We start from the raw sequence: 20,860 nt of genomic DNA, 5'->3' as shown, positions 1-20,860 counted from the left end.
CTTGGGAATTGGACTGACTATCTCAGTATTGCACTGTTTTCCTTAAAGATGGCCCCAAAGCACAAGCACAGTGATGCTGGCAATGTGGACATGCTAAAGGGAAAGCACGGGACATGGAGGACAGAAACGGTACTCGATAAAAGAAAACAATATTGTATACTGAGCTTGCCAAGCTCTACGGTAAGAATAAATATTATGTGAAAAGGAAAGGGAAAATTCATTCTAGTTTTGTAGTTTCAAAGTGCGTACATTGTGACCCCACTGTATGGTAAATGCATCGTTGAGATGGAAAGGGCATTCGTGGTGCTGGTTCAAATGCAGAAGCAGACAGGTATCTCTATGGAGCACAGGAGCCACACAAACTACAGTCATCTAACTTTTTAAAAATGTATTTATTTATTTTGTTGAGAAAGAGGCAAATAGAGAAAGAAGGGGCACACCAGGGCCTTCAGCCACTGCAAACAAACTCCAGATGTATGCGTCACCTTGTGCATCTGGCTTATGTAGGTTCTGGGGAATTGAACTTGGGTCCTTTGGCTTTGCAGGCAAGTGCCTTAGCTGCTAAGCCATCTCTCTAGCCCTATTTTTTTTTTAATTTTTTTTGTTCATTTTTATTTATTTATTTGAGAGGGACAGAGAGAGAAAGAGGGAGAGAGAGAGAGAGAGAGAGAGAGAGAGAGAGAGAATGGGCACGCCAGGGCTTCCAGCCACTGCAAACGAACTCCAGATGCGTGCGGCCCCCTGTGCATCTGGCTTACGTGGGTCCTGGAGAATCGAGCCTCGAACCAGGATCCTTAGGCTTCACAGGCAAGTGCTTAACCACTAAGCCATCTCTCCAGCCCCATTTTTTAAAAAATCTTTTTATTTATTTATTTGAGAGAGAGAGAAGAAAGGGGAGAGGTAGAGAAAGAGAGAGAATGGGCATGCCAGGACCTTCAGCCACTGCAGATGAACTCCATATGCATTCTCTACCTTGTGCATCTGGCTTATGTGGGTCCTGGGGAATTAAACCTGGATCCTTTGGCTTTGCAGGCAAGTGCTTTAACCACTAAGCCATCTCTCCAGCCCTACAGTCACCTAATTCAAAAGGTGCTAGAAAACTGGATTTCCACATGTAGAAGAATGAAACTAGATCCATCTCTCTCACTCAGCACAAAAGCAATGCAAAATGAATCAGACCTCCATGTAAGACCTGAAATGTCAAGACTGCTAAAGGAAAACAGGGAAACACTTCAAGATAGAAGGATAGGCAGGGCTTTCTTGAGAAGAATTCCAATGGCATAGGAAATAATCTCAAATGTTGACAAATACATGAAATTAAAAAAAAAAAAACCTTCTGAACATCAAAGGAAACAAAAGGCACAGTGAACAGGCAGCCCACAGTATGGAAAAAGTCTTTGATAACTACACATCAGATGGGGGGTTAATATTTAGAAAATATCAAGAAGCCGGGCATGGTGGTGCACACCTTTAATCCCAGTGCTTGAGAGGCAAAGGCAGGAGGATAGTTATGAGTTCAAGGCCAGCCTGAAACTGTATAGTGAATTTTAGGTCAGCCTGAGCTAGAGTGAGACCCTACCTCACAAACCCAAAAGCAGGGCTAGAGAGATGGCTTACCAGTTACAACATTTGCCTGGGAAGGCTAAGGACCCAGGTTCAATTCCCCAGGACCCATGTAAGCCAGATGCACAAGATGGCACATGAGTCTGGAGTTCATTTGCGGTGGCTGTAGGCCCTGGTGCACCTACTTCTCTCCCTCTCTCTCTCTGTCTCTTTCCCTCTCTCTCTTAAATAAATGGAATAAAACCTTTTAAAAAACAAATAAACAAAAAATAATTATACACCCCCCAAATCATTCAACCAATAAATAGGCTAATGCACGTACCAGATTAAAAAAAGAAATAGAGGGCTGGAGAGATGGCTTAGCGGTTAAGCGCTTGCCTGTGAAGCCTAAGGACCCCGGTTCGAGGCTCGATTTTCCAGGACCCACGTTAGCCAGATGCACAAGGGGGCGCATGTGTCTGGAGTTCATTTGCAGTGGCTGGAAGCCCTGGCACGCCCATTCTCAATCTCACTCTCTCTATCTGCCTCTTTCTCTCTCTGTCACTCTCAAATAAATAAATAAAGATGAACAACAAAAATAATTAAAAAAAAATTAGAAATATGCCGGGCATGGTGGCACACACCTTTAATCCCAGCACTCAGGAGGCAGAGGTAGGAGGATTGCCATGAGTTCAAGGTCACCCTGAGACTACAGAGTTAATTCCAGGTCATCCTGGACCAGAGTGAGACCCCACCTCGAAAAACCAAAAAAAAAAAAAAAAAAAAAAAAGAAATAAAAATAGATAAGAAGTATTTGAAAAAGGATTCAACATCCTTAGCCACCAGGAAAATGAACATTAAAACTACTTTGAGATTCTATCTCATCCCAGTCAGAACGGTTGCCACTGGGAAAACAAATGACATCCGGTACTGGTGATCACACGGGTTCACTGCTGGCGGGATGAAAATGGGCAGAGCCACCACAGACAGTGTGGTGGCTTCGCAAAAATGGAAAATCAATGATCATACGATCCTGCTACACCTGTCCTGGGCGCATACCTGGAAGGCTCGAAGCCAACACAATGCAGAGATATCTGTGCGTCCATGTTGGCTACGGCACTGTTCGCAACAGCCAGGAGACAGAGTCAGCCTAGATATCCATCAACAGTTGACCAGAAAAAGAAAGTGTGCTACATACGCGCCGTAGAATTTTATATAGCCATAAAAAAACGAAGTCACGCCATATGCAGAGAATGGATGCCAATGGGGATCATTATGTTTAAGGGAAATAAGCCAAACTCAGAAAAACAAATACCATGTCCTCTCTCAATGTAGGACCTAGATTTAAATTAGCATGTGGTGTGTGTGTGTATGTGTGTGAGTGTGTGTGTGTGATGAAACTAGAAAGGAAATCATGAACAAGGAAGAAGTGCTCTTACAGGAAAGGAAGAAGAAAAGGAGAGAGAGTAACAGAATGCATGTGACATGAAAGCAGAATGGGGACTTTTTAAGGTAAGGAAGGAACCCAGGAGGAGGGAGGGAGGGAATGGGGAAGGGCACTGTGGGAAAAAGATGCATTAGAACAAAGTATAACTGCAAATATATATGAGAATGCTTACGGCAGCCCATTGTTCTGTATGTTAACTCAAAACTGTGATTTAAAAATAATGCAAAAGGGACTAAATTTATATATAGTAAAATTATGTACATATAGGGAAAAACAGTATATATAAGGGTTGGTGCTATCTATGGTTCCAGGCCTCTGAAGGGCCTTGAAAGACACCTTCCCTTAGATAATGGGGGCTACTGTATATGTATACATACGCACACACACACACAAACCGTGCTGTGTGCATCCCTTATTATCCACACACAGGCTGAAGAAGCACGCGACAGCATGCAGGAGCCGTCGCTGCACAGGCATCTGTGCGGGAGGCTCGGTACTCTGGCGTCCTGCAGGTTTCTGTTATTCATCACCGTGTGGTCTAGACACGGACACTCCTTTGGAATATACAGAAATACTTCGTGTATGCCACTCTTCCTGGTTCTGGGGCAACAACAGCGAAGAAACCAGAAACCCTGCCCTCAGGAAGCACACATTCATCATGTCATAACCTCTCTAGGCTTTATTTTCCTATCTGTAAAATGGGGATAATAAAAAGTGCTTAGCTCAGATGGTCGAGTGAACATTATAAGGATTAAACTGCTGAGCAGGTAACAAGCATCAGGACATAGGTTGGATGTTAGTATTTCAATATCTTTATGAATTCACATTTTAAAAATTTTCAATAATCAATATTATTGTTGTGAATAGGAAAAAAGTACCCAAGGCATAGATTAACCAAGGACCTTGGTAAGTCAGCAGCCTGCCTCTGCCACCTTTGTCCTGAGCATAAAGACCACGCAGTATCCCCAGATACATCACCAGGGTTGATAACAGAGAGAAGGGTGAGATGTGTGGCCACGTTCCTTCTAGAACAAACTGCTGCCTCTCAGTTCTTCCTGACACCCTGAGGCAGGGAGGGAGCAGCCCTGGAGAAAACTCTCCTCTCTGACCCATTCATTACTTCACCTCAGTTCTGGAGACAAGATTTATCTGGGGCAAGTAATTCACAAGACATAATCAGAAGCGAAGCAAAGACCTCCGACCTACGCCAGGTGACGTTGGCAGGTGCTTGAAAAGCATTCTTAAAGGATCAGCATCAAGCCAGGGTTGTGGTCAACTGGAGGACACCCACCCTCAAGACAGAAGCAACGAAAAGCCAGCAAGACGACAAGGATACCGAAATACAGAAAAGTCCCTGCTGCAAACTACAGAACACAACAGGGCAGATGACTTCACTACGTAAGATATTCATGGATATAGTCAGTAATTGGGCCAAAAGAAAATGAAAACAGATAGATTTGGTGGTAATCAAAGTTCATTTTTTTCTCCATACTTGCTTCCCAGTGAGCAATTCAGCATGCCCCAAACAGCTTACTCACAGCCACCAAGTGCCCTTGGTGTGACCAAAGCAAAAGAAATTCCTGTTCTTTTGTTTCAGCCTTTCCTGAATGGGGGAAGGGCATGAAAAGTTGATTTGTTTTTCTTTTTCTTTCTTTTTTTTTTTTTTTTTTGGTGTGTGTGTGAGGGGACAAAGAGATGCTCTGTACTGAAGGATCAGCGGCTACTGAGCTGGGTGGGGGGGTCTTCCCAACGCCTCTCGACTGCCCACCGTTTCCTCTTTTCTGAACATGTCAGCATCACCAGGCACAGGGAAATAAGGACCCTCCATGGGTCACTCCTGGGGTGCAGAGTCAGCGCCTCGCTCCACTGCCCTCTGGTACATCTTGGCTGGCAGAGAATGCCCTGTTCTCAGCTTAGCACACTGTTCTGTGCTAGCAAAGGGGTCATTATGCTGAAGGAGGTATGCCAACGGCACATGTCAGAAATATGAAGGAGAGAGAGAGCCACTGGCAGCCACCTGATCACAAAGCTGAGATCTAAAGGCTGCTTTTTCCTTTCTCAAGTTTGAAAGGACTCCCCCCCCCCACCTTCTGGAGGTTGAGAGGTATCCATTTTATGTCAAATTAGACATGCAATTAAATGTAGTAGGTCATCTCTCAGAGTCTAATCATTTTTATTTGTACTGTAAAAATCTGTATGTTTTTTTTCCTCTCTATTACAAAGAACAAAACAACTTGGTACCTGAACAGAAACTACATTTTTTTACTACTGTGTCATTTGACCTGTGATTTATCACTGTTTCTGATATGGACTCATTCAGTATATAGAACACACCAGGGTAGGTTCTTGAGGCAGGAATGATCTATATATTCAGATATCTGTGAGTTACATTAGTTTAGAAAAGCTGACTTCAAAACTGTTCTCCTCTCTCTCTTCTGGTGCAACCCCTGGTACGTGGGGGTCTCTCCGGTTATTACCCTGTGTTGCAGGGCGCACATGAGTCAACCTCTGCCCCCAGCAGGGCAGGCGTTGGCATCCCTGACCAGGGAGCCCTGGCGTTGTTTCTTGACCTAAACTCTCCTGCTTGCCTCTGTCTTATGGTTGGGGGTAACGTCCCACTTTAATGACATGTATGATTTTCCTCTGATCTCCAAATCTACCACTGTGTGCTCTCACCAACTCTAGGCTTGCCTCCGTGTCCTTACAGCCGTGAGTGGAGTCCTCCTCATCCCTCATCTCTCCTCCGAATTTCCTGCTCTCTGCTTTGCTACTCTCCCTCTTCAGGAAATCACCTGGCAGATGCCATGTGTGTTTTCTGAGTCTCTCTACGTATATATCTAGATTCTACTTCTCAGGTTCTTACAACCCTGTTCCAGTCTTTTTCTAAAGACCTCCATTTCTCTTAAATGAGCCTTCTACACTGTATAGCATTTCCACATGACAGCGTGTTTCCTCCTTTCCATGGGCTTAGCCTCCCTTCCTAGACCTCAGTCTCCCTAAAATATAACCCACAATTTGTGATTTCACCCCTCAATAAACTTAATAATTCATAATTAAAAAGTCTCCCATTCTAGTGTTTGAGATTTCATGTTTATCCTCACTCCTTCTGGCAGGCGAAGGAGAAGGACCAGGGTGTGGGGCTTGGGGTAGACAGAGTCAGGTCCTGGCTCTGCCTCTCAGCGGCGGGGACGCGGGACCTTGGCTTCCCAGAGCCTCTGAGCACTGTTCTGCGTCTTCTTCCTGTCCCTGGCTCACCCAAGTGTTCAGTGGAAAGCCTTCTACAAAAAAGAGGTACCTGACTTGGACATTTTGTGTTTACAAGAACAAAACCTTCTGTGTGTAGCTGTGTCTGCATGTGTGTAGGTCAGAGGACAGCCTGGTACAGGCCCTCACCCTCCACCGTGTGCAAGGCAGGGTCTCTTGGAGTTTGCTATTGCGTGTGCTAAGCTAGTGCTTTACATGGGTCCTGGGGATCGAACGCGGGTCTCACGCTTGCAAGGCAAGTGTCTTATCCACTACGCCACCTTCCCAGCGCTCATCTTGTGCTTTTACTCCCAGGGCAAATAGGACAAGCTCTCTCTCTCAATTGGCGCCTCTCAAGGATGAATGGGTTTGCACAGAGGACCTATCAGGGACATGGTGGGGACCACAGTGTCCTCGATCACTCCACTTCCAAAGCACAACTCACAGTCCACGTTCCACTTGATGCTCCTGGGAGGAAGTTTCAGGGTCTCATTGATCTTCTCCAGGACAGTCTGCAGTTTTTGCTTCTGGGCAATCTCTGACTGGGTGACCTCGGCCACATTTAACTTCTCACTTTCAAGTTTCTCTGGAGCAACAAGGGGAAAGAGCAGCTGTTATGTTGGTGCTCAGACTGCCCTGACGGATGCACTTATTTCCCCCCACCCCGTTCACTCACTTGTGCACACATTCTACAACCAAATACAGTCAAGCCTAGGGAGCCTTGGGGAACTGGTTCTAGAATCCCATATGAATGCTGAAAACCATGGCTGTTCAGTTCCCTGTGTAAACAGTGTAATATTCACATTAGAACCTTTCAGTGTTCTGGTACACTTTAATCGTCTTTGGATTACTTATAATACTCAATAGCACGTTATATGTTATACTCTATTTACAGAATTTTTAGGATCATGACAAGAAAAATAAGTCTGTGCATGTTCACTGTGGGTGCAATTTCCCATCAAATACCTTGATTAGCTGTTAGTTAAATCTGCAGATGTGGAACCACTGGATACAAAGGTCTAACTGCGCTGCTGCAGCTGTTTGGATAAGAAATGACCCCTCATAAACTCATGTGTTTGAACACCCAATTCTCAGCTCCTGGGGCCGTTTGGGAAGGCTGTGGAACCTTCAGGAGGTGGAGCCTTGCTGGAGGATGAGGGTCACCAGGGGCGGTGCCTTGAGGTGTTGTAGTCCAGTCCTGCTGCTGTTCTATTTATTTATTTATTTATTAGACAAGGAGGGAGAAAGAAGGAGATGAGAGAGAGGGAGAGAGAGAGAGAGAGAGAGAGAGAGAGAGAATGGGCACACCAGGAACTCCAGCCACTGTAAATGAACTCCAGATGCATGCCCCACCTTATGCATCTGGCTTACGTGGGTCCTGGGGAATTGAACCTGGGTCCTTAAGGCTTCGCAGGTAAACGCCTTAACTACTAAGCCATCTCTCCAGCCCCCTGCTTGCTGTTCTTGCTCTCTGCTTCCTCCCTGCTGATGGGATGCAGCTTCCTGTCCTGCCAGGCCTTCCCCATCACGCCCTGAGATGTAAGCAGAAATAAGCTTTCCCTCCCTGAGCTGCTTCTGGTAGGTGACTTACCTACTAGGGGCGGGACATGACACCTCGTCTAATGCCACAGTCAGCACCAATACCATGGGACCTGTGTGTGTGGTGGACCCACAGGACCACAGAAATGGGACATTTAACCTGTCATTTTTGGACTCTCTTCATTCTGGGCCGCCTCTCTCTCTCTCATTCTCTCTCTCTCTCTCTTTTTTTTTTTGTTTTTTTGAGGTAGGGTCTCACTGTGGCCCAGGCTGACCTAGAATTCACTATGTAGTCTCAGGGTAGCCTCGAACTCATGGCGATCCTCCTACCTCTGCCTCCCGAGTGCTGGGATTAAAGGCGTGCGCCACTGCACCCTGCATCTGGGCTGTCTCTTTCACTCACCTTTCCCAAGGACATCTCTGTCCCCAGCTTCTCCAGTCTCATTCCTATTGAGAAGACTCTGTCCACTCCTGTGTACAATATGTGTCACGTTCAATTGTGTCACTCTTATTTAAGCACCTCCTATCCTTTCAACTCCTGCCTCTCCCCCTCCCCACACCCCAGAGGAAACTTATTTGGTATGTCATATTTCATCAATTCCAAGGCATGCATTTTAACATCCCAAAATCAGATTGTGTTTTAAAATTGATGGCATCTTACAGCTGCTGCCAGCCAGGTGGAAGATCTGAGTCATTTCTGCTTTCACATGCGTGAATACGGCTATAGTTTCTCAGAGGATGATAGCTGCAATGTCCTCATAAGCCTACAAGAGCACCTTCAGTGAGTATCAAATAAAAACTAAGCAAGGGCTGGTTAACGCATTTGCCTGCAAAGCCAAAGGACCCAGGTTCGATTCCCCAGGAGCCACATTAGCCAGATGCACAAGGGGGTGCACGCGTCTGGAGTTTGTTTGCAGTGGCTGGAGGCCCTGCTGTGCCTATTCTCTCTCTCTCTTTGTCAAATAAATAAATAAAATACATATTTAAAAAACTCTAAGCGAGAAGAAAGCACTGGGTGACAGGTCACAGGCTGTGTCCCTTTCTGAGTGTTGCTCATATGACAGGCTTCACAACCCATGGTCCTCATGAGCCACAACACAGGAGACAGTCTCGTCTAAATATGGCACTTACGAGATGGTTAATCTGAATTCGTGCTGCATCTATTAGAAAGAACACATCGACCGTGGCTTGTTGATGGGAGTTATGGTACCTGCGTCTAGACTCCCTTTATCTACTCTCCACAGCTCATTAAAGATTGACAGACAGGGCTGGAGAGATGGCTTAGCGGTTAAGCGCTTGTCTGTGAAGCCTAAGGACCCCGGTTCAAGGCTCGGTTCCTCAGGTCCCACGTTAGCCAGATGCACAAGGGGGCGCACGCGTCTGGAGTTCGTTTGCACAGGCTGGAAGCCCTGGCGCGCCCATTCTCTCTCTCCCTCTATCTGTCTTTCTCTCTGTGTCTGTTGCTCTCAAATAAATAAATAAATATTAAATAAATAAATAAATAAATAAAGTATTTAAAAAAAAAAGATTGACAGAGGGACACGTGAAGTTCACTATTTATTTATTTATGAGAGGGGGGAGGGAAGGGGTAATGGGCACGCTTGGGTCTCTAGACACTGCAAATGAACTCCAGACGCATGCGCTACCATGTGCGTCTGGCTTACATGGGTTCTGAGGAATTGAACGTGGGTCTTTGGGCTCTACACGCCAGTGCCTTAACTGCTAAGCCATCTCTCCAGCCCCAGAATAGGCACTTGAAAACATGTCTACAATATCTTTTTTCCATATTTCTAAGGGCCGCTGTACCAATAATCAAATCATACGCTTCTCCTGGGATTATTTGTTTTAGATAATCACAGTTTACACAGGCTCATGCCCTTTGGGTAATTCTTGGATGACGAAGTTGCCCACTGGAGAATTTGTGCAGGTTCTGTGGGTTTATGAATCTTTTTCAGATCCTTGGTGGGGTGAATGCTGACGATTGTCACGTGCCGTGGACAGAAGTGGGCCTTTCTTTCCACCTAAGTTGCACAAGCCATCCTTCACTTCTGAAAGTCATGGATTTAATACGCATATAGCAAAACCCTGGAGAGAACATGTGCCTTTCCAATTTCAGGTGGAATTCTTATCTTAGACGCTCTCCTACTGAAGAAAGGGCGAGTTGTGTTTCTTTTATCCCATTAAAATCTTTTGGGGGTGTGTGCGGTGTGGCATACATACATGCATGTGTGTTTGCATGTGCCTAGGTACGCAAGTGTGTGTGCATGCATGCATGTGTGGAGGCCAGAGCATAATCTCAGGCGCTGTCCCGAGGAACACTGTCTACCTCTCCCTGAGGCGGGGCCTCTAGTTGGCCTGGAGTTCACCAATTAGACTAGACTGGCTGCCCAGGAAGCTCTGTGGATTCTCCTGACTCCACCTCCCGGGAACTGGCATTACCGTTGCACGCCACCACACCTGCATTTGACGTGGGTGCTGGGAAGCAAGCTCAGGTGCCCATATTTGCAAGGCAAGCACTTGCTATCTCCCCAGCTGTCCTCCATTGTTTCTGGATGGTGTAATTGTCCTTAGGAGCTGGCTGTTGTCATTGATGAGCATTGCAGCTACAGTGACTGGGGAAGGGCTACCCAAAACACTACACTGAGACACTCTGGAGCCTCGTCTTGGCCTAGATTAGAGGAAAAACTGCTGGGCTACTGACAGCTGACTGTCTTGGGAGTGAGCCGGGCAGCCAGGGAGGATGGGGAATAAGTGAGAACCACGCATTTTCTGGCTCTACTGCACGATAGCACTATCTACGAATTTTCATATTTATCATCTTTTACTGCCATTGGATTTAGGGTCACACGTTCAGAAAGAATTCCTTTAAAAAACAAACCAAAACAAAATGAACTTGGGAGGCCGAGGTAGGAGGATTGTTGGGAGTTTGAAGCCAGCCTGGGTTACATAATGAGCTCCAGGTTGGTCTAGGCTAGAGTGAGACTCTGCCTCAAAGAAAACAATCTATAAAGAACTCCAAAATGAGATTATAGTGTGTGTATATACTGGATCTATACATAATATGTAAGATATATTTGGTATACTATATATACACAGAATAATATATATAATATATAGCTTAATACACACACACACACACACACACACACACACACACTACTGGCTTTTTCCCACATAACTTATATCATTCTAGGTCAATATATACAGATCCAATTTATTTTTTAAAAGCACCATAATACATTATAGGGCTTAGTATGTATTTAACCATCCTCCTGAGATATATAGTCAGGTATATCCCAATGTTTTCTTATTGTCAATAAACATCCTATTTCAATTACTGATTATTTATGATAAAATAAAAGCTTTGCCTTATATAGTTTCTTATATATAGTGATCCTACTAAATCCCCTCATTAGTTCTTTTATTAATTTATTCATAAAAGAATCGAGATACTTTTCTGTTATTCCTATTTCTTATCTTTAAGGTATTTAAGCCCTCAAAATTTAAGAAGTTGCCTGAAGTGTTTATATAGTTACATAGTAATTTTCTTCATTGTTAACAAGGGTTTAAAGGTAATTTATTTTCTGGCCTCCTACTTTTCCTTCTTGCTCGTACGCCAGTTTTAGCCCTTTGAAAACTGCTGCTGAAGGTTCGTTCTCCCAGGAAACCATTTCTTGCATGTCTTCATAGTTCTGCAAATTGTTCATAATTAGCTTAACTTTTAAGAAAGTATTATGTGTGATTTTGAAATAGGATGTGGTTTAGAAAAATTTTTTTCAGGTGGATTACTTTGTGAATATTTTACTTAGCATACTAAAATGGTCTTGGAGAGACTCATTTTTGAAAACAATGAACAGTATTCAAAAAGCTCCGAAGTATGAAGACAAGGCAGAATTATCTCAATTACCCAGAATAATGGAAGAACTCAGATGTTTAAACTAACATATTGTCTCACCGTCATACTAAATTAACATAACTGACTTTCAAAGAATTACAGCATATAAAATACTCTTCAGGACAAGTGATTCCTGAGGGTTTTTTTTTTTTTTTTCTAGGTAGGGTCTCACTCTGGCCCAGGCTGACCTGGAATTAACTATGTAGTCTCATGGTGGCCTCAAACTCATAGTGATCCTCCTACCTCTGCCTCCCGAATGCTGGGATTAAAGGCGTGTGCTACCATGCCCAGCTTTTAAAATTTTTTTAATTAATTTATTTTATTTACAGAGAGAGAGAGAGAACAGGCAGATAGAGAGAGAGAATGGGTGTGTCAGGGCCTTCAACCACTGCAAATGAACTCCAGGCACATGCACCAAGTGTACATCTGGCTTACATGGGTATTGAGGAATCAAACCTGGGTCCTTTGGCTTTGAAGACGCTTGCCACTTAACTGCTAAGTCATCTCTCCAGCCTCTGAGTTGTTTCTTTTTTTTTTTTTTTTTGTTTTTCGAGGTAGGGTCTCACTCTGGCTCAGGCTGACCTGGAATTCACTATGTAGTCTCAGGGTGGCCTCGAACTCTCGGAGATCCTCCTACCTCTGCCTCCCGAGTGCTGGGATTAAAGGTGTGCGCCACCACGCCCGGCTGAGTTGTTTCTTATAAAGTTAATTTTTATAATTTCTTCGTGTGTATGCAAATATGTAGGAACACACATGTGTCACACCACAAAATGTTTGTGGAGCTCCGTGGACAACCTTGGCATGTCGGTAAACTTCTGCCTCCTTGGAGACAGTGTGTTGCCTACAAATGAATGTCAGACTAGCTGGTGTGAAAGCTTCAGACTCTCCTGGCTCTGTGTCCCATTGTCATAGGTGACTTGAGATCACAGATGGGCCACTTTGCATCTGGCTTCATGTGGGTGTTGGGGAGGATCGAGCTTAGCTGGAAGGCTTTGCAAGCAAATGCCATTAATCACCGAGCCATCTCTCCAACCTTGATTCCTTAGTTATTGAAAAGTTATTTTTGTTTCAAAATATATGAGGCAGGCACATTCACTAATGTCTTTTTCTTTCCTTTTTTTTTTTTTTAAACTTTTTTTTTGAGGTAAGGTTTTGCTCTAACCCAGGCTGACCTGGGATTCACTATATAGTCTCAGGCTGGCCTCAAACTCATGGTGATCCTCCTACTTCTGCTTCCCGAGTTCTGGGATTAAAGGCGTGCGCCACCACGCCCGGCTTCATTAATGTTTTCTAGTTGCCTCAGAGAATTTAATCTGTATACTAGTACCTGGATATTTGGTTGATGTACACAGACAATTTTTGCCAGCAAGGAGTGCCACATACAGTTAAAATGAATGAGAATTCTCTAGTTGAAGAGTGCAGATTAGTTACAACTAGTTAATTGCCCTGTCTAAATTTTCTTTATAAACTCTTTTCAGTGTTGAGGATCCATCCGAGGGGCTTGTGCATGCTAGGCAGATGATCAAGCACTGAGCTCTATTTCCTACCCTATGACATATTTTCTTAATATTTTGTTAAGAGACATAAATGTGTTTAGGCCGGGCGTGGTGGCGCATACCTTTAATCCCAGCACTCGGGAGGCAGAGGTAGGAGGATCGCAAAGAGCTTGGGGCTACCGAGAGACTACATAGTGAATTCCAGGTCAGCCTGGACCAGAGTGAGATCCTATCTCAAAAAACCAAAAAAAAAAAAAAAAAAAAAAAAGAGAGAGAGAGAGAGAGAGAGAAATGTGAAAAGTGTTTTAAAAAAATCCACCACTATGATGGTGAATTTGTTAAGTTCGTCTCTTTCATTTTTGAAGACAGGTCTCACTAGGTAGCCAGGAGCAATGAATGAAGACTCTTCTGTTTTAGCTTCCTGATTTCTGGGATTCAAGGTATGCTCCACCATGCTCGGCTCAAATTCTTCTTGGAATAATGACTGTGGTTTTAGTTTTTTCCAATAGAAACTGTATCATGCACACTTACCTTAACGTCTTCATTGCTATCCTTACTTATATCCTAGTCAACACGGTGACCTCAGCTCATTTAGACCCAATCACACCCTTCCTTCCCGTGAGCCACAGCTGCCTACGGTGTTCACGCCGCCTTCATGTCTTACGTGGATACACTGCCCGTCCCCGCGACACTTTACGTTTGTTCAGTTATGGCTTGGATCTGTCCCCAGGTTGACCTTTGCTGCTACTGCTTCTAATTTATTCATTTTTACTTAAAAAAATTTTTAGTTCTTTTTATTTGAGAGTAACAGATAGAAAGAGGCAGAGAGAGAGAGAGAGAGAGAGAGAGAGAGAGAGAGAGAGAGAGAGGGAGAGAGGGAGAGAAAGAGAGAATGCATGTGCCAGGGCTCCCAGCCACTACAAATGAACTCCAAATGCATGCGCCACCTTGTGCATCTGGCTTACATGGGTACTGGGGAATCGAACCGAGGTCCTTTGGTTTTGCAGGGAAGCGCCTTAACTGCTAAGCCATCTCTCCAGCCTGATCTTAGTGCTTTAACAGCCACAGTAGGACAAACCATCATCATCCTAAATGCATGTGTGAACTGTGAAGGGTAAGGTCTCTTTCCCCTCCCTCCCCTGTCCCTGTCTCCTTTCTTCTCTTCTCTCTCTGTCTCTACTTACATTCAAGGATAAGATTTTTTTTTTTTTTAATTTATTTGAGAGTGACAGACACAGAGAGAAAGACAGATAGAGGGAGAGAGAGCGAATGGGCGCGCCAGGGCTTCCAGCCTCTGCAAACGAACTCCAGACGCGTGCGCCCCCTTGTGCATCTGGCTAACGTGGGACCTGGGGAACCGAGCCTCGAACCGGGGTCCTTAGGCTTCACAGGCAAGCGCTTAACCGCTAAGCCATCTCTCCAGCCCAAGGATAAGATTTTTTTAAAGACATTCTTATTTTATTTAATTTTTTTTTTAATTTGAGAGTGACAGACAGAGAAAGAGAGAGAGAGAGAGAGAATAGGCACGCCAGGGTTTCCAGCCACTGCAAATGAACTCCAGATGTGTGTGCCCCCTTGTGCATCTGGCTAACATGGGTCCTGGGGAATCCAGCCTCAAACTGGGGTCCTTAGGCTTCACAGGCAAGTGCTTAACTGCTAAGCCATCTCTCCAGCCTGACATTCCTATTTTTATTTATTTATTTATTAGAGACAGAAAGAGGGAGAAAGAGATACAGAGTGAGTCAGAATGGGCATGCCAGGGCCTCTAGCTACTGCAAACACACTCCACACGCATGTGCCACCATGTGCATCTGGCTTACGTGGGATCTGGGGAATCAAACCTGTGTCCTTGGGCTTCATAGGCAAATGCCTTAATCACTAAGCCATCTCTCCAGCCCAAGATGGGTTTTTTATCCCTATCATTACCTTCCTCGGTTGAACAAGATTTTCTAGTTTCCTCACTGAGTGTTGCTCTGCAACGCCCAGGCCTGTGATCCAAGCCCCTTTCCGGCTTAGTGTCTACTCAGGCCTTGCTCTGCCCCTGTATGGGTAATGCCCTCAACCCCAGGCCATAAGCCATTAGGAATTACCACCTATCCCACTAGATTTACACGTCCTTGTTGTTTCTGGAAGCAGAAGAGTTTCCTTCCTTCTCAAGGCACTTTAGCCATGACTTAAACAAACATGTTTTTAAAGGCTTATCCAGATTTTGAAAGACTTCCTACCAAGATGGTATTGGTGAGGAAGGGTTTTGTCTAAGCATCTAGTCACCCAGAACGCTGGAATAGAAATCTGTTTTCATAGCTTCTTAACATCAACTGGAAGCTGTAAAACTTTTATAGTGGTAACAGCTATTATTTACGACTTGCTCCTAATTCCTAGTCTTTGACATTCCACTACTTAATATACTCACTGTTAGGTTTTAATGATCTTCGGTATATTTAGTAGTTCCATTTTTTTCCCTCTGTTTTACTAGGGAGGACTGTTGAAATGCATCAAATATTATGTGGTACCTACGGGTAAGTTGTTTTGCTCTGAAGTTTAAATGTGTGTAATCAATCTTCAGGATGGATAATATATTATAAACATGAAAAAAGAATTCAACCCGGGCATGGGAACCAACCTTAAAATCAGTGTGACCAAATTCCTCAAGGTGCTGCTTCTCCTGGGGGCTCATGGAGTCCTCTTTGCTTACTATCTGCCACAAAGGGTCAGCCTGGCTTTCTTTGGCATCTCCTGCTTGGTATTATTGGGCCCTCTTAAAGCATATCCCCCTTCTTTATCATCCACTCATAGAAAGGTGCATTGCTGGATTCACTACTGCCACCAAGCCCCCTCCTACTGCTCCTAAGGTCTGTTCCCCAAGTTCCACTCTGATCATGTCACTTTGCTCACATGTCTTCCACAGTTATACTCCCAAAGTAGTCTTGTCTAAAAACTTTTAATTCAAACTCTTCTATAGGGTATGTGATGGCTAGTATTCTATTATCAACTTGACAGGATTTCAAGTCACCCAAGAGACACCTGTGGGGATGTCAGTGAGGGTATTTCCAGAGAGGATTCGTTACGACAAGAAGAGTTACCCAGAATGTGGGTAGCACCATCACATGGGCTGGGGATCTGGGATGAGTAACAAGGAGAAAGCGAGCTGAACTTTAGCATGCCTTACGCTCTGCATCCTGACCACAGATGCAGTGTGTCCAGCCACCTCACACTTCTGCCACCGTGCCTTACGCTCCGCATCCTGACCACAGATGCAATGTGACCAGCCACCTCACACTTCTGCCACCGTGCCTTACGCTCCGCATCCTGACCACAGATGCAATGTGACCAGCCACCTCACACTTCTGCCACCGTGCCTTACGCTCCGCATCCTGACCACAGATGCAATGTGACCAGCCACCTCACACTTCTGCCACCGTGCCTTACGCTCCGCATCCTGACCACAGATGCAATGTGACCAGCCACCTCACACTTCTGCCACCGTGCCTTACTCTCTGCATCCTGACTACAGATGCAATGTGACCAGCCACCTCACACTTCTGCCACCGTGCCTTATGCTCTGCATCCTGAACAGAGATGCAGTGTGTCCAGCCACCTCACACTTCTGCCACCGTGCCTTACTCTCTGCATCCTGACCACAGATGCAATGTGACCAGCCACCTCACACTTCTGCCACCGTGCCTTACACTCTGCATCCTGACCACAGATGCAATGTGACCAGCCACCTCACACTTCTGCCACCGTGCCTTACGCTCCGCATCCTGACCACAGATGCAATGTGACCAGCCACCTCACACTTCTGCCACCGTGCCTTACGCTCCGCATCCTGACCACAGATGCAATGTGACCAGCCACCTCACACTTCTGCCACCGTGCCTTACTCTCTGCATCCTGACTACAGATGCAATGTGACCAGCCACCTCACACTTCTGCCACCGTGCCTTACACTCTGCATCCTGACCACAGATGCAATGTGACCAGCCACCTCACACTTCTGCCACCGTGCCTTACGCTCCGCATCCTGACCACAGATGCAATGTGACCAGCCACCTCACACTTCTGCCACCGTGCCTTACTCTCTGCATCCTGACTACAGATGCAATGTGACCAGCCACCTCACACTTCTGCCACCGTGCCTTACACTCTGCATCCTGACCACAGATGCAATGTGACCAGCCACCTCACACTTCTGCCACCGTGCCTTACGCTCCGCATCCTGACCACAGATGCAATGTGACCAGCCACCTCACACTTCTGCCACCGTGCCTTACACTCTGCATCCTGACCACAGATGCAATGTGACCAGCCACCTCACACTTCTGCCACCGTGCCTTACGCTCCGCATCCTGACCACAGATGCAATGTGACCAGCCACCTCACACTTCTGCCACCGTGCCTTACGCTCCGCATCCTGACCACAGATGCAATGTGACCAGCCACCTCACACTTCTGCCACCGTGCCTTACTCTCTGCATCCTGACTACAGATGCAATGTGACCAGCCACCTCACACTTCTGCCACCGTGCCTTACACTCTGCATCCTGACCACAGATGCAATGTGACCAGCCACCTCACACTTCTGCCACCATGCCTTACGCTCCGCATCCTGACCACAGATGCAATGTGACCAGCCACCTCACACTTCTGCCACCGTGCCTTACTCTCTGCATCCTGACCACAGATGCAATGTGACCAGCCACCTCACACTTCTGCCACCGTGCCTTACTCTCTGCATCCTGACTACAGATGCAATGTGACCAGCCACCTCACACTTCTGCCACCGTGCCTTACTCTCTGCATCCTGACTACAGATGCAATGTGTCCAGCCACCTCACACTTCTGCCACTGTGCCTTATGCTCTGCATCCTGAACAGAGATGCAGTGTGTCCAGCCACCTCACACTTCTGCCACCGTGCCTTACTCTCTGCATCCTGACCACAGATGCAATGTGACCAGCCACCTCACACTTCTGCCACCGTGCCTTACGCTCTGCATCCTGACCACAGATGCAATGTGACCAGCCACCTCACACTTCTGCCACCGTGCCTTACTCTCTGCATCCTGACCACAGATGCAGTGTGTCCAGCCACCTCACACTTCTGCCACCGTGCCTTACTCTCTGCATCCTGACCACAGATGCAGTGTGTCCAGCCACCTCACACTTCTGCCACCGTGCCTTACGCTCTGCATCCTGACCACAGATGCAGTGTGTCCAGCCACCTCACACTTCTGCCACCGTGCCTTACGCTCTGCATCCTGAACAGAGATGCAGTGTGTCCAGCCACCTCACACTTCTGCCACCGTGCCTTATGCTCCGCATCCTGACCACACATGCAATGTGACCAGCCACCTCACACTTCTGCCACCATGCCTCATGACCCCAAACAGTGGGCCAAAATAAACCCTTTCTTCCTTAAGTTGCTTTTGCCAGGTATTTTGTCACACTGATGATAAAAGTAATCAATATAAAGGAGCTGAACCTCTTTACTAAAAACAAAACCTGATGCCCCCAAAACATTATAGGCCATTGCTGAGGCCCTTGGTTTCCCACCAGGAATAGATGGTAAGACCTTATTGCTGAAGACTCCACATACTTGGGCTGCAAGGCCACTGAGAAATCCTGCTGGAACTGAGTTGATAACCTCCCCCATGTAGACCAGCTGACAGAAAGCTGGAAGAAGCCATTCTACATGTAGTTCAATGGGAGAAGGAGATACCACCAGTGAAGATACTCAACAGTGGACACTGCAAGCCTTAAAATTGGCCAGCCAGGCCAAATGAGCCAACGGGTGCAATAGTGGTATGTCTGTCATGGTGGAAACCAACTGCCCTCCAATTGGACTGGAGGCCCACTCCTTGCGGGGGGGAATACATCCCTGACACTGAAAACTTAAAACAGGGGTAGTCATGAGCCCTAGGGGTGTAACATCTGCTGATGTTTGGAAAAATGTATATACTATGCTTATCAAACTGCCCAGTAAGCACGTCTCTTAATATTTATACACTTATATTAACGCTACTCTCACTTTGAGTAGAGAATCTTCTCTTTTCAGATGGCAGTGACCTTGGGATGACTCAGAAGGTATCATAGTGCTGGAAAAAAATGACTGGAGTACTGAGTAACATCTCAATCACACCCTCCAATGCTCAGGGTCTAATGCAGAAGAGGTGGTGGAAAGAATTAAGAGCCAAAGGAAGGGTAGAGTTCCTTACAACATGCTCCCTCTAGACATAAAATGGCCTGGATATCCATGACCTCACAGTGCCTGCCACTACCTACTCAAGACCATCATAATAGGAGGAAAATATCATGACATCAAAATAAAAGAGAGACTGAATGAGATGGGCAGGGGATATGATGGAAAATGGAATTTTAAAGGGGAAAGTAGGGGGGGTAAGGGTATTACCATGGGATATTTTTTATAATCATGGAAAATGTTAATAAAAATCGAGAAAAAAAACTAGGATACAGTAATAAATAGGTATAAATAAGTATAATAGCTCTCACCAGTCCACAACTTAGCCTCTCCTGTTGCCAGCAGCTTCCATGACCATTGCATATTTGTTCCAGCTGATTAAGTCAGACACCAGTACTTAATTGTTAACTAAATACCACACTTAATATACCTTTTATTAGTTCACTGACCCCCCCTCCCCCGTGTCCTTTCTCTCTTCCAGGATACTGTCCAGAAATGTCCATCTATTCCTCATGTCTCCTTAGGCATCTCTGTTTTCTGACAATATCTAAATACTTTTGTTTTCCTATTTGCAAGGAGAGAGAGAGAGAGCATGAGCAAGCACAAACAATCACACATGGGCATGCCAGGACCTTTTGCCACTGCAAATGAACTACAGATGTATGAGTCACTTTGTGCATCTGGCTTTATGTGGGCCCTGGAGAAACTGAACTGTCATCAGGCTTTGTAAGCAAGAACTTTTAACTGCTGGGCCATCTCTCTAACCCTTCGGAAAATTTTTCACTTTTTTTTGTTTTCTATGACCTTGACTATTTTGGGGAACATTGGCTTCCTCATAGGAAAACTAGGTTGTGGGGGTAGGCAGAGGACATCAAGAGAGCAAAGTGTCTTCTCATCACATCATCCCCCAAACCCCCACACTTCCCAACTCTAACCACTGAAAGTCAGCACCATGTTCAGACCCTCACAGGGGAGGAAGTCATCCTCCACCTCACTGAAGTGGACACAGCTTCATACATGACTTCGAATGCTTTTGCATGGAAGAAGGTGTCTTTTGCTCCAACTCCTGTAATTCATTGTGTGCTTACATCAGTATAGAATGGACGGTATCTATTTTAGATTTTGGGTTATCATCCAATGCTGCTGTTGTTCCCTACTCTCACCAACTCATTCCAGCCCCGGCCACTGGGTGCTTTTTCAGGATGGTCTTGCACCTGCCGCTGTCCTTAGCACAGAATTCTTTCTGGCTCTTCACGAGACTCCAGGGCTAGAATGACTCGTGTTCTGCAGTGGTGCTGGTTCCTGCCGTAAGAGGTTCGCTGAGAGACTTGAGGACATTGCCTCCGCCAACCTCTCCAGGAGCAGGGGACCCCTGGACAAGAATGAGGTGTGTGTTCTGCACACCGTGGAAGGAGACACGGCCTTCTCCTGGGCATGGGAAACTCTTGCTGTAAGGTGATGGAAAGGGCTGGAGTTGTTTCTGTGACAGGGAGGACAG

At 45.7% G+C, this 20,860-nt stretch overlaps 1 protein-coding gene across 1 annotated transcript in view; it reads right to left on the bottom strand.

Moving 5' to 3' along the window:
* The window catches only part of Parva (parvin alpha), a 172,535-nt gene that overhangs the window by 26,733 nt on the left and 124,942 nt on the right, over positions 1 to 20,860 (bottom strand). The window contains exon 5 of the mRNA XM_045145426.1: positions 6,678 to 6,818. Coding sequence (XP_045001361.1) covers positions 6,678 to 6,818 — 141 coding nt within the window. The remainder of the gene's footprint in view (positions 1 to 6,677; positions 6,819 to 20,860) is intronic.

The sequence above is a fragment of the Jaculus jaculus genome, chromosome 3 (genome assembly GCF_020740685.1).
Source record: "Jaculus jaculus isolate mJacJac1 chromosome 3, mJacJac1.mat.Y.cur, whole genome shotgun sequence".
Taxonomy (NCBI): Eukaryota; Metazoa; Chordata; class Mammalia; order Rodentia; family Dipodidae; genus Jaculus; species Jaculus jaculus.
This window is presented reverse-complemented; position numbering and strand designations above follow the sequence as displayed.